Consider the following 15,078-nt stretch of genomic DNA (forward strand, 5'->3'; position numbering starts at 1 on the left):
ATTTTTAAATCATCATCTAATAAAATCACTGTGTGTGTTTATTTCATGAGAATAACTCCAAATATATTTGTTATTATTTATTGCCCTCAGTCTCCTTTTGCCATTGAAATGCTCCGTCTGATCGTGTGGGCATGTTGATAAATATGTTAATATATTTACAACCACAGCCCTGATTGGCGGATAGGATCGTCTAGACTCTAGAGAGCCTACCCCGCTTACCCCTTCAAAGTAGGAGGATACACATGCAAATAAAAGATGACTGGTCGTTGGTCAGAATAATCAGATCAGATTGTGATGTCATGATTGGGCCAAAAACTCCCACTTGAACTGGTTGAAATTCCAGGCATTATTTTTCAAACAGCTCTTACACAAAAAGGGCATTATCATAATTTTCACAATTCCAGAGTGTTATTTTGACCTCATATTGTGGAAATATCATCAAACAAACAGGAAAATCACATTTTGAACTGCACTGCCCCTTTAACCTAAACATGTAGCACTGGGCAGTATGCACAGTGGTGTTAGCAATTGATGTTATTCTTCAATAACACAAACCCCAAAGCAAATCAGGGGGAGGAAAATAGTTTTATTCAAATAGGACAAATCATGCATGGAAGTAGATGGTCATTCTCCCCTGTCCTCAGTGATGCTCTCCAGTGATTCTCTCCTGTTGTTCTCTCCCATGAACAAAGGGACAGGATATAGTTTTATAACCCAGCCCTAGCCTGTGGTTGACCAATTAGAAGTCCTTGCAGTACAACTGGGCCAATGACCAAATAACAAGTATCCTATTTCAGGCTCACTGTATAGACAAATTCCTCCCATGTCTCTGACCCATTGATCAATAATTCCCTTTTACAGAAAACAACTATTTCCATTGATTGTTAATTCTATTGACTTCTCGTCCTCTTGACTTCTCGTCCTCTTGACTTCTCGTCCTCTTGACCGCTCGTCCTCTTGACCGCTCGTCCTCTTGACCTCTCGTACTTATACTCTGTCTCTGTATTTATCTTTGACATATTCTTACAGTTGCATGTATTTATGGATACCAAGAGAAGCCAGGCTTCCCCAATAAATTAACCAATAATTTTTAAAAATAATTTATCTTCAGTCTCTGTGTTCCATCATTTTCCTTCAATTCACAAGATGCTGAATGTACAGTATCTCGCCGGAGAAAGTATCCGAGCGAGCGAAACAGCGCCCCTCTGTCTCTTTAAGTGTAGGCCATCTACAGTATCTGATGCTGTCTGGTCCCAAACAGTATGACCTTATTGCCAGCCGTAGCATTGAATGCAAGAGAAGCCAGCGAGCATTTGACCTCCCTTGATTAAAAAAAGTATGAAATAATAGCCAATCAGCATTAATGTAAACTGAGTGAGCTTAAATATGAATGGTCTTGGCGCACCAAAAAAAGGTGTCATGGGAAGCCAGTTTGGATTTGGCATCACTCCTATCAAATCGCATCGAGAGCATACTGTCACAAAAGGTGCCGTGTTGAATTGACCAAACTGCAGCGGGAATGTGGATACTCATTCTTTTAATGAAATACGTAAAGCATCCACAGAAAAAACAAACAATAAACGATACTCACAACCAAACAGTGTGGCAGGCTAAACAAGCAGTGCTCACAAACAATTACCCACAAACACACAGACAAACACACCCTACTAATATAGGACTCCCAATCAAAGGCAACTCAACACACCTGCCTTCAATTGGGAGTCCAATCCCAATTAACTCTACATAGAAAACAAACCTAGAACCTATACCCACAACTAACTAACTAAACCTAGAAATACATAAACACAGAGCAGTGCCCAAAACCCCCGGAATACATAAATAAAACAACCTACCACCTACACCACCACCCCAAACCATATAAAACAAATACCCTCTGCCACATCCTGACCAAACTCCAACAACAAATAACCCTTAACTGGTCAGGACGTGACACATACGTCATTGACAGAAACAACTTGAATTGTTGCATCTCGTTGTGTTGACGTCCTCTGTTGGCTAGCTAGCTAAAATTCCCCCTTTTCTTAATTAGGAATGGATGAAGATAGGGATTTGGAATTGTGGTTTTACTTAATTCTCCGTACAATGATTATAACGGTCATTCTGATCCAACCATTAATTCATACATTGTTGTGCCCCTGGCATGAGAGGACGGAAGTTCAATGTATTAGGATAATGTTAACTAGCTAACTTTGCCCATGAATGGAAGTTAGGCTAGCGAGCAAGCAATTAAGCCAGGTAGCCTTGGACAACAAAAAATAAAAGCGTATACTGTATGACAGAGTGATCGACCATTTCGTCAACACGAAAGAGAGGAGGATGGCATTGGCGTTTCAACATGTTTTCCTACTTGCACGAACACGCACACACGCACGCACACACACAGAAATCAGAACCATGGACAGCCTCGTCATATTTAGCTTACGTTGATTGGACTAAATAGTTTTTGGTAGCTTTTAGTCGTCCCTGCATTAGACTAAGTAGAGGTGATTTGATGATGTTAAAATGGTGCTGGAATAGTGGAGGCAGCTCCTGTATTCTTTGCGACTTGCGGTAACTTTCTGTGGTTGTAAATCAATAATTGTTTAGCGGTCTGAAAATGTTGGAAACATACATTTCCTTGACCGTGCTGAAGTTCATGTAACTGTTTGTTACATGCAATATGCTTTGTTCCTCTCCGGTTTTGTGATGAAACAAAGGTGTGGTTGAATTTATTCTGCCACTGAGTCTTCTTATTGTCTCGGCCTTTAGGCCTATATATCACGGTGTCAAGGCATATGAACAAACAGGTTATAGAGCAAACAACACAATAATCACAACACATAGGTTGTAATATGGCTTTTTTGGGGGGGTTCCACGGCAAAAAGAAAATGTCTCTGGTGATGCGTGTATTCAGTTCCGGTATAAAGAAGTCTGAGGTAACAAGCGCCTCGGCTAGAATTCCTCCCACACAGAAGAGTGTTTTGACACACACACGCCACACACACACACACGTTTTACTATCCTTGTGGGGACCTAAAGTTGATTTCCATTCAAAATCCAATTTCCCTCACCCTAAATCTAACCCTAACCCCTAAACCATAACCGTAATTGTAAACCTAACCCTAAACCTAACCCTTAAGCCTAAAATAGCAATTTTCCTAGTGGGGACTGGCAAAATCGAATTGTTTTACGATCTTTGTGAGGACCCAACCATTTCCTTTACAGCTCTACACCAGCCAGTGCTACTGTTAAAAAGAGAGCTGCTCTGTTGTGTTACGTAACACGCTACAGAGTCTGAGTCAATGTCTTTACCATTACAGTCAACTCATTGAAGGTTTTGAATAGGACTTACATTAGCATTGATAAAAGCTCCGTTGACCTGAGAGGCATGTTTTAAATGAAGTTCTGTTGGACGAGCCTGGTCGTTTTAGTGTGGCATCTGGCTAACTGTTGATGAGCTTACTGTTGATGAGCTGTTTATTGCGCTAACTGTTGAGCTAACTATTGAGTTTACACTGTATGGTTATCTTCTGATCATATCTTGGTTATATCTTGGTTTGGTCTGTGTTTTCCAGGTGGTTTATGAGGTAGCCTTTAACAGTGCCCGTGGAGGATACGTGGCCATTGATGACATCTCCTTCTCTCCAGAGTTCTGCCACACAGAGACAGGTGAGAGGATACAGTATTACTATGATCAACACAGTGGGGTGCATTGAGCTTGCTTTTTAGTCCAGGACTACAGGCTTTAATCTGTGTCCGGGAAACTGGCCCAGTGTGTTTCAGCAACAGTAGCTACTAGCTACATTACACCATCACCACAGAGCCCTGGAGTACCACATAGTCCCTACTCTACCATCCAACCCATTCTCATTTTCCTCAAGTGTTCCAGACAACATGATTTAGCAAGAGAGGCGGTAGAGAAGGGTGTGTTCCATTTGAAGAAAAGGATTGGAATTGATTATATTCCGATTGGAACGTTAACCGCGGATGTAAAAATGATCCTTATTTTGATTCCACTGTCCTCTGAAGTTGAACTAGTCTCTCTCTTCTCTTTCTGTATCTTTCTCACTCTCCTTCTCTCTGTCCCTCAGTCTAAATTCCAGAGAGAACCTCTCAGCAGCCAGTGTTCTCTCACCCTCAGCAACATGTGTTCTATTACTGTGTCAGTCAGCCCTGGGCTTAGGATACAGCATGGTACATGTATTTTAAACACAGTTCTGATGTCATAGCCATATCAATACATACAATCTATAGCTTGTTTGTAATGTATGGACACTTTTATATTGTAAACATTCAAAACATGTATAAGTATCCTGCTGTGTCCTGAAAAAGACCTTGCAGCAGAAACTTTGACAATTAAAAGTTTCCATTATGTCCCCTTCTTTGTATTTCTAAAGCTCCCTGAGGTGTAGTATAATTTCCCAAAGCTCCCTACGGTGTAGTATCATTTCCCAAAGCTCCCTGAGGTGTAGTATAATTTCCCAAAGCTCCCTGAGGTGTAGTATAATTTCCTAAAGCTCCCTGAGGTGTAGTATCATTTCCTAAAGCTCCCTGAGGTGTAGTATCATTTCCCAAAGCTCCCTGAGGTGTAGTATCATTTCCTAAAGCTCCCTGAGGTGTAGTATCATTTTATAAAGCTCCCTGAGGTGTAGTATCATTTTATAAAGCTCCCTGAGGTGTAGTATCATTTCCTAAAGCTCCCTGAGGTGTAGTATCATTTCCCAAAGCTCCCTGAGGTGTGGTATCATTTTATAAAGCTCCCTGAGGTGTAGTATCATTTTATAAAGCTCCCTAAGGTGTAGTATCATTTTCTGAAGCTCCCTAAGGTGTAGTATCATTTTATAAAGCTCCCTAAGGTGTAGTATCATTTTATAAAGCTCCCTGAGGTGTAGTATCATTTTATAAAGCTCCCTGAGGTGTAGTATCATTTCCTAAAGCTCCCTGAGGTGTAGTATCATTTTATAAAGCTCCCTAAGGTGTAGTATCATTTTATAAAGCTCCCTAAGGTGTAGTATCATTTTCTAAAGCTCCCTGAGGTGTAGTATCATTTTATAAAGCTCCCTGAGGTGTAGTATCATTTCCCAAAGCTCCCTGAGGTGTAGTATCATTTCCAAAGCTCCCTGAGGTGTAGTATCATTTCCTAAAGCTCCCTGAGGTGTAGTATCATTTTATAAAGCTCCCTAAGGTGTAGTATCATTTTATAAAGCTCCCTGAGGTGTAGTATCATTTCCTAAAGCTCCCTGAGGTGTGGTATCATTTCCCAAAGCTCCCTGGGGTGTAGTATCATTTTATAAAGCTCCCTGAGGTGTAGTATCATTTTATAAAGCTCCCTAGAGTGTAGTATCATTTTCTAAAGCTCCCTAGAGTGTAGTATCATTTTATAAAGCTCCCTAAGGTGTAGTATCATTTTATAAAGCTCCCTAAGGTGTAGTATCATTTTATAAAGCTCCCTAGAGTGTAATATCATTTCCTAAAGCTCCCTAAGGTGTAGTATCATTTTATAAAGCTCCCTAAGGTGTAGTATCATTTCCTAAAGCTCCCTGAGGTGTAGTATCATTTCCTAAAGCTCCCTGAGGTGTAGTATCATTTTATAAAGCTCCCTAAGGTGTAGTATCATTTTATAAAGCTCTCTAAGGTGTAGTATCATTTCCTAAAGCTCCCTAGGGTGTAGTATCATTTCCTAAAGCTCCCTGAGGTGTAGTATCATTTCCTAAAGCTCCCTGAGGTGTAGTATCATTTCCTAAAGCTCCCTGAGGTGTAGTATCATTTCCTAAAGCTCCCTGAGGTGTAGTATCATTTCCTAAAGCTCCCTGAGGTGTAGTATCATTTCCCAAAGCTCCCTGAGGTGTAGTATCATTTCCCAAAGCTCCCTGAGGTGTAGTATCATCTTATAAAGCTCCCTGAGGTGTAGTATCATTTTATAAAGCTCCCTGAGGTGTAGTATCATATTCTAAAGTGACCGTAGCTGGCAACATTTATTCCATGGCCTGTTTTCGGCCTTGGTCTGGATCATTTGGAATGATTCTAACGCATGGAATTAAGAGGTACCATTGTTCACTTCTACCCGCATGTTTTGTTTCAGAGCCCGTGGTTGACCCGTCCATAGCTAACTGTGACTTTGAGGAGGGTCTGTGTCAGTACTACCAGGAAAGAGTGGAGAGCAAAGTGTGGAACAGAGTTTCAGTGAAGCCCAATGCGTACAGAATAGGAGACCACACCACAGGGACTGGTGAGTTACACAACTCTATGGACGCGTCCCAAATTATACCCTATTCCCTATATAGTAGACTACTTTTGACCAGTGTCCACAGGGCCTTGGCCAAAAGTTGTGCACTATATAGGGAATAGGTTGCCATTTGGGATGCACATATAACGCCTAACACAAAGCCTGTAAGACTTGTCACAAACATTTATGAGCCCTAATGGGAAACTTATGTTTCCCATTAACATCGATACATAACTAAGTGAAAAATGTACTTGGAAGTTATGTTTCGCCCCATAATGATTGTGACTAAATAACAGGTATTTAGAGTCAGTTGGAAATCAAATCTAATTTATTCATCACATGCGCTGAATACAACAGGTGTAGACTTTACCATGAAATGCTTACTTACGAGACTGACAAAGCTGTGTTAAAAAGTAAGAAATTAGCAAATAAAAAAAGAAAATAGTAACACAATAAAATAACAATAATGAGACTATATACAAGGAGTAGCAGTACCGAGTCAATGTGCAGAGGTACGAGGTAGTTGGGGTAATATGAACATGTAGGTATGGGTTAAAGTGATGTCCTGCTTAGAGACACGTAACATATCAAATCCTAAATCTACCCTCCAGGCTCGTTCCTCCTGGCGAACACACGATTCACGTCGCGGCCGGGTTACGTGGGTCGTCTCCACGGTCCTTTCCTCCCCGGCAACCACAAGTACTGTCTGCGTTTCCACTACGCCCTTCACGGCTTCAGGAAAGTGGAAAACGCGCTGGTTCTCTACATCTACGACCAGCACAACGTGGCTCAGGAGAAGGTCTGGAGCCTGGCTGATACCACCAGAGATGTCTGGACAGGGGTGGACATCACATATATGAAGCCCATGGTTACCAAGGTAACAACGCATGCGTACACAGAAGGAAGGGAGGGATAATAGTTGAGTTTTTTGCCCTGCGATAGCCGCGTAATATCTGTCTTTCTCCCAGGTAGTGTTCGTCAGCATCTGTAAAAACTTCTGGGACTGTGGCCAAGTGGCTCTCGATGACATCACAGTGACCATTGGGGACTGTAGAATCACAGCAGGTAAGACAGCAGGCCTGGGCGTGTATACGTCAGGTCTTTGACCTTGCCATTATGTCAAGGAGACTGCACATGGGATTGAATCCTGCCTTGTGATATCCACTGCACATGCAACTATGAACTATTTCTCCCATTGACATCAATACTTATAAACAGAACTGAAACAGAGAGGTACCCAGTGTATAGGGTCAGCTGAGTTACAGATTTGGATGTTATCCATTGTTGCTTTTTGTAGAAATAAACAGTCTATTTCTAAGTTAAGTTGGTGTTTTTCTATCGCCGTGCTTGCCAATTCCATAGCTCTTTAGTTTCCATCCAAAGTGAAGTGTTTATTAAAACACTTTACTATTTATGTTAGCACCGCTGGCTCAGAGAGCTAGTTTGGCTAGGTTACATATCGAAACTTAGTTATATATTTCTTTATTTAACCTTTATTTAACTAGGTAAGTCAGTTAAGAACAAATTCTTATTTACAATGACGGCCTACCCCGGCCAAACTCTAACCTGGAAGACGTTGGGCCAATTGTGCGCCGCCCCCTATGGGAGTCCCAATCACGGCCGGTTGTGATACAGCCTGGAATCTAACCGGGGTCTGTAGTGACGCCTTTAGCACTGAGATGCAGTGCCTTAGACCGCTGCGCCACACGGGAGCCACTCGAGGAGTGTGCTACTTAACAGTGGCATCCTGCTACTCCGGTAGCAGTCCAGGACTTGATGTTGTAGTTTAGCCAGGAATCCCTCACTACATAACCTGATCTGAAGAAGTGTCACAGGCTGGATGTGTCCCCGGGTCCCCCACTGGAGAAACCAACATCTTAACCATTAGAGCAAGAGGAAATTCCCTCTTGGGTCAAGGGCTGACACTGATTTTAAAGTCGCAGGCAGGTTTATCCTGGCCCTGGCCTTGCTCAAGCCAGAGTAGCTAGTAGCACCAGAAAATATTTCAAGCTGGAATAAAATCAGCTACAACTCTCCTCTTTTCCTCATACTCAGGCCCCGGCTGTGGATATGTGTTTTTTGTTGCCAGCTGCTGGGAGACTGGGCTGGGTCCTTCAATTAAACTCTTATTATTTATAAGCTCTTAGGCTGCGTTTACACAGGCAGCCCAATTCGGATCTTTTACCACTAATTGGTCTTTTGAGCAATCAGATCAGATCCTTTGCCCATAACAGTAAACGCAGCCTTAGACGATCAGCCATCGTGGCAAACATCTGGTCTCATCGTCTATGATGTTATACGGTAATTACATGGGCAGTGACGGCTTCTTTGCTTTGACAGCAGTTTCTCTGGGCCATTTGGGCTGAGTTTTCATGTCGCTGTGGTGAAAACTATAAATGAGGCCTTCGGAACGGTTTAGATGGGATATGATAATATTACTGCAACCTTTCAGAGACTGTCACAAATGAATTGTCTTTGATTGTAATTATAATATATTTCACATATGTATAACAGAAATACATTTCAAAGCACTTGTAAGGTTTTGTTGTAATGTTGTCATTCTTAAATCTATGAAATGACAAAGGACTGTCAACTATTAAGACAACAGTTTTCTTCAAAGTGGCAGTGGATTTAGACTATTTTAGTCTCAAAGTAAACTGCCATTCATCAGGGCTGTGATTATGTTGCTAATGACTTTCATAACTGCTGCTGCTGATTCAGCTATGACCCTGGTAGTGAAGAGCAATGGGGAAATACAGCCAACCCACTCAGACGTCATTTCAACATCTAGTTTTGATTTACATTTGGTTAAGATGTCGACTCACATGAATTCAACGTGAAATATATATTTTTTGACCATGTCATTGGATTTAGGTTAAAAGTTGGGGGAAAAAAATACTAAATTCCTTTACCTTGATGACTTTTTGCAAATCCAATTAGTTTTCCACGTTGATTCAATGTCATCAGATATAATTTTTGTTGTTGAAATTACATGGAGACAATGTTGATGCAACCGGTTCTTGCCCAGTGGGAAAGGAGTTCTTCTTTATCTCGTTATGAAATCACTTGAGTCATCATTCAAACATCACTGTCAACTGTCAACCTCCAGGGAGTCAGAACACTGTTGATGTAGACAATAGATAGTTATTACCATGTATCTACATTTAATCAAGCTTTGCTGTCAGATTCCTTAAAACAGCTGTGTGTGTGTGTGTGTGTGTGTGTGTGTGTGTGTGTGTGTGTGTGTGTGTGTGTGTGTGTGTGTGTGTGTGTGTGTGTGTGTGTGTGTGTGTGTGTGTGTGTGTGTTTGTGTGTGTGTGTGTTCCAGGGCCGCTGAGAGCCCTGCCTGGCCAGTGTAACTTTGAGACAGGGGACTGTGGCTATAGCCAGGAGAAGGAGACAGATAAAGGGGATTGGCTCCGGGTGCGAGGGCAAACCCCCACCTCCTACACCGGGCCCCGAGGAGACCACACTACAGGGGTGGGTGAGTCACCAGTTCATTCATTCATCCATACACCCAGCATCAGTTATACACACACACGTAATGCTGATGATATGCTGTACTGTATGTCAGCAACGTGTTTGTATGACCCCTGATATCTTTCTCCTCCTGAGTGTTTACATTCCACCAGTAACCTGTCATATCTCATATCTCTCTTCAGGGTACTTCATGTATGTCGAGGCCTCCCTGATGCGTCCTGGTCACACAGCCCGTCTGCTGTCTTCTGACCTGAGGGGGTCCACGGGGCCACAGTGTCTGGTCTTCTACTACCACATGTACGGCTCTGGCACCGGCTTGCTGAGCGTACTCCTGCGCCGCGGCGATAGCGAGCAGGACGCGTTGCTATGGAGACGTCGCGGCGAGCAGAGCATCTCCTGGATGAGGGCAACGGTGGACTACGAGTGTGACCGCAGACACCAGGTAGAGAGACACACACAGCAACAGAGAGAGACACACAGCGACAGAGACACACACACAGCGACAGAGAGACACACACAGCGACAGAGAGACACACACAGCGACGCAGACAGAGCGACGCAGACAGAATTTGACCCCCTCTCAATCAGAAAGATTTCTGGCTGCCAGATGTCTTTTATACAGGTAACGAGCTGAGATTCGGAGCACACTCTTAAAGGGAGTGCTCCTAATCTCAGTTTGTTACCTGTATAAAAGACACCTGTATAAAAGACACCTGCAATCAATCAATCAGATTCCAAACTCTCCACCATGGCCAAGACCAAAGAGCTCTCCAAGGATGTCAGGGACAAGATTGTAGACCTACACAAGGCTGGAATGGGCTACAAGACCATCGCCAAGCAGCTTGGTGAGAAGGTGACAACAGTTGGTGCGATTATTCGCAAATGGAAGAACCATAAAAGAACTGTCAATCTCCCTCGGCCTGGGGCTCCATGCAAGATCTCACCTTGTGGAGTTGCAATGATCATGAGAACGGTGAGGAATCAGCCCAGAACTACACGGGAGGATCTTGTCAATGATCTCAAGGCAGCTGGGACCATAGTCACCAAGAAAACAATTGGTAACACACTACGCCATGAAGGACTGAAATCCTGCAGCGCCCACAAGGTCCCCCTGCTCAAGAAAGCACATATACATGCCCGTCTGAAGTTTGCCAATGAACATCTGAATGATTCAGAGGACAACTGGGTGAAAGTGTTGTGGTCAGATGAGACCAAAATGGAGCTCTTTGGCATCAACTCAACTCGCCGTGTTTGGAGGAGGAGGAATGCTGCCTATGACCCCCAAGAACACCATCCCCACCGTCAAACATGGAGGTGGAAACATTATGCTTTGCGGGTGTTTTTCTGCCAAGGGGACAGGACAACTTCACCGCATCAAAGGGACGATGGACGGGGCCATGTACCGTCAAATCTTGGGTGAGAACATCCTTCCCTCAGCCAGGGCATTGAAAATGGGTCGTGGATGGGTATTCCAGCATGACAATGACCCAAAACACACGGCCAAGGCAACAATGGAGTGGCTCAAGAAGAAGCACATTAAGGTCCTGGAGTGGCCTAGCCAGTCTCCAGACCTTAATCCCATAGAAAATCTGTGGAGGGAGCTGAAGGTTCGAGTTGCCAAACGTCAGCCTCGAAACCTTAATGACTTGGAGAAGAGGGACATTTTTACATTTTAGTCATTTAGCAGACACTCTTATCCAGAGCGACTTACAGTAGTGAATGCATACATTACATACATTTTTTTTGTACTGGCCCCCCGTGGGAATCGAACCCACAACCCTGGTGTTGCACACACCATGCTCGACCAACTGAGCCACAGGGAAGGCCACAGACAAAATCCCTCCTGAGATGTGTGCAAACCTGGTGGCCAACTACAAGAAACGTCTGACCTCTGATTGCCAACAAGGGTTTTGCCACCAAGTACTAAGTCATGTTTTGCAGAGGGGTCAAATACTTATTTCCCTCACTGTATATTCTAAAATCTGCATCAAGAAAATATGCACATTTTCCTACCAGTGGTGTGTTTCTACCAAATGGACTTTGCGGATAAGTTTACTTCGATATGATGGTTATTATATGTATATGCATATATATATATGTCAATATTTGCGCATTAAGATATTTCCATCTCCATTTCTCGCATAATACATTTTACAGACTCAAAAACATCCCACCATGTCGACCAAACAAATGATCTGTCAGCATTTAGAAAATTGTACCGAAATTCCCTTTTTTCATCACAGCTGTTGTGATGTTTTTTTTTTAATACGCTATGACTTTACTCGCATAAAAACTGTGGATGGAAACAGGGTTTAAACTGTGGATGGAAACGGGGTTTAAACTGTGGATGTAAACGGGGTTTAAACTGTGGATGGAAACGGGGTTTAAACTGTGGATGGAAACGGGGTTTAAACTGTGGATGGAAACGGGGTTAAACTGTGGATGGAAACGGGGTTTCAACTGTGGATGGAAACGGGGTTTAATCTGTGGATGGAAACGTGGTTTAAACTGTGGATGGAAACGTGGTTTAAACTGTGGATGGAAACGGGGTTTAAACTGTGGATGGAAACGGGGTTTAAACTGTGGATGGAAACGGGGTTTAAACTGTGGATGGAAACGGGGTTTAAACTGTGGATGGAAACGGGGTTAAACTGTGGATGGAAACGGGGTTTCAACTGTGGATGGAAACGGGGTTTAATCTGTGGATGGAAACGTGGTTTAAACTGTGGATGGAAACGTGGTTTAAACTGTGGATGGAAACGGAGTTTAAACTGTGGATGGAAACGGGGTTTAAACTGTGGATGGAAACGGGGTTTAAACTGTGGATGGAAACGGGGTTTAATCTGTGGATGGAAACGTGGTTTAAACTGTGGATGGAAACGTGGTTTAAACTGTGGATGGAAACATGGTTTAAACTGTGGATGGAAACGTGGTTTGTGATGATGATTTTCTTTGCCTTTCTTTCCAGATTATATTCGAAGCGATCCGAGGACCATCAATAAGAAGTGATATCGCTATTGATGACATTGTGTTTAAAAAAGGACCGTGCACAGCAGGTAGGCTCTCTGGCCAGGCCGTCATTGTAAATAAGTTCTTAATTGACTCGCCTGAATAGATAAAGGTAAAAAAGAAAGGAGGAAAAAATGTTTTTCAGGACTTGAGAACACACATTACACACATTTCACAGTTAACACATTATACTCTATCTGGGGAAACTCCAACCAGTTTAGTATGATATCATTATGACAGGCTAAATCAACAGCCAAGTTGTACTCTGATACTGTAATCACTGAGCTATTTCTGTTTTGTGTTAGAATAGCTTAATGCTGTGTAGACAGGGACTGGTGTGGCCTGTACAGCACGTGATAGAATAGCTTATTGCTGGGTAGACAGGGACTGGTGTGGTCTGTACGGTACAGCACGTGATAAAATAGCTTATTGCTGGGTAGACGGGCTGGTGCGGTCTGTACAGCACGTGCTAGACGGTATCATGTCTAATCACGGTTCAGTAGCTCAGTATAATCACCTCTTTCACACAGTGCAGTACAGCATCCTACCACAGGTCCTCAGTCAGAATAGAGACAGTTCTCTATACATAGAAATATGATGTATAGAATACACAGTTCCCTGTACATAGACTTATCAGGTATAGAAAAGACCGTTCTTTATACATAGAAATAGGAATAGAATCAGCTCGTCCCCAGGCTACTCCATGAGAGCTGGCTGGGGACCAGATATACAATAGGAAAGACACCAGGTGTCAATTCCAATTTAATTTGAAATTCCAATTCCAATTCCAATTTAATTTGAAATTCCAATTCCAATTCCAATTTAATTTGAAATTCCAATTCTTTTTTTTTTTTTTATTTACTCATGAAGTGGAGAATTGACATGGAATTAAATTAAATATTTTTTACCTTTCCCAGTTAATGGAATTAATGAACATAGTATAAAAAAATGTACTGTAAGATTGGTTTTGAATGGTTGCAACCTGTATTGCTATATTTTCAGTACACTTAAGTTGTCTGAACAGTGGCATGATCCGCCTGAGGGAATTGAATTCAAATTGGAGTTTGCAGAATTGTTGGGATAATATTGAATTGGGAATTGAATTCTTCGATTTGACCTAACATTGGAATTAAGAGGAATTTAATTATCTCTGAATTCAAAGACTGACCTAGAATTTTAATTGAATTAAATTGAATACAGGGAAAGAGAATTGAATTAGAATAGAATTTGTGGAATTCACCCCAATCATGATAGACACTGTTATCGATTCCCTTCCCTTCCAACATGAGATTGTCTCACAGATGCATGCACAGGAGGCTGCTGAGTGGAGAAGGGCTGATAATAATGTCCGTAACGGAGCAAATGGAATGGAATCAAATTCATGGAAACCACGTGTTTGATGTGTTTGATACCATTCCACAGATTCCGCTCCAGTCATTACCACGAGCCCGTTCTCCCCAATTAAGGTGCCACCAACTTCATGTTAATATTTCTAATTTCTCTTCTAGATCCTGGAGACGCAATTCCATATTCCGGCTTTTCAGAAAACTTCAATGAGATTGAGTACTGAGGGAAACACTGGATTGTCTGTGTGTCTGTGTGTGATAGAGGACTGGGTGGGGAGTAACTCCTGCGAGACCATTTACCTAGAGTAGAGACATGCTCAGTGCCAGTCATTAGTTTTCCCACTGTTTCTTCGTCTTGTACAAGGTAGGATATAATGTAGGCTTACAGACCATTGTACAGTCAAAACTTTTTTTTTTGTAGAAAAGCATTCAATATGTTCAAACGTAATATTTTCTGGATGTATGTGTGTATGTCAATGTATTCTTACTCCTCTAGATGTATGTATTGTCAGTGCAGAAATAAGTTGTTGGATTGTTTTAAAAACTCAACGTTTTTACTGCACAGTTCATGTCTGCCCCCTAGTGGTGGGAGATCATAACTGCAGAGAATTCACACGTCTCTATTCTGTCGACAATAATACATGAATAGTCTGTATACAAATGCAATAGTAAATATTCGACTAAACTTGTAAAGCACTGACCCACCTGTATATCGAATGTGTATCTAACATTTACACTATGCATTGCAATGATATCTAACTCCTCACTGTGACAACGGATTTGTGTCCAGCTTTAGGTCTGAAGTCAGAAGATAACCAGCGATTCATATATCAAAGTCTACTAGGATAGGCTACTCTTCTCTTTCTCAGGTTTCTTACTTTCTTTTCTAAACATGTTTTCCTACGTAGGGCTATGTTCTGCTGAAGTTTAGTATGTAAATGATGCTCTTCAAATAAACGTTGAATTAAATTGCAGACATATTATTTGTTTTAATAGAACCTAGAACACTTGTCAGGG

General features: G+C 42.1%; 1 protein-coding gene across 1 annotated transcript in view; it reads left to right on the top strand.

Annotated features, from left to right (window-relative positions):
* mamdc2a (MAM domain containing 2a) overlaps positions 1 to 14,333 on the top strand; it is a 32,825-nt gene extending 18,492 nt beyond the window's left edge. Inside the window, exons 7-14 of the mRNA XM_029763684.1 lie at positions 3,576 to 3,669; positions 6,083 to 6,229; positions 6,838 to 7,103; positions 7,195 to 7,291; positions 9,555 to 9,710; positions 9,889 to 10,148; positions 12,675 to 12,762; positions 14,224 to 14,333. Coding sequence (XP_029619544.1) covers positions 3,576 to 3,669; positions 6,083 to 6,229; positions 6,838 to 7,103; positions 7,195 to 7,291; positions 9,555 to 9,710; positions 9,889 to 10,148; positions 12,675 to 12,762; positions 14,224 to 14,285 — 1,170 coding nt within the window. The 3' untranslated portion in view covers positions 14,286 to 14,333. The remainder of the gene's footprint in view (positions 1 to 3,575; positions 3,670 to 6,082; positions 6,230 to 6,837; positions 7,104 to 7,194; positions 7,292 to 9,554; positions 9,711 to 9,888; positions 10,149 to 12,674; positions 12,763 to 14,223) is intronic.
* The last annotated feature ends 745 nt before the right edge of the window (positions 14,334 to 15,078 follow it).

The sequence above is a fragment of the Salmo trutta genome, chromosome 9 (genome assembly GCF_901001165.1).
Source record: "Salmo trutta chromosome 9, fSalTru1.1, whole genome shotgun sequence".
NCBI classification, from domain to species: domain Eukaryota; kingdom Metazoa; phylum Chordata; class Actinopteri; order Salmoniformes; family Salmonidae; genus Salmo; species Salmo trutta.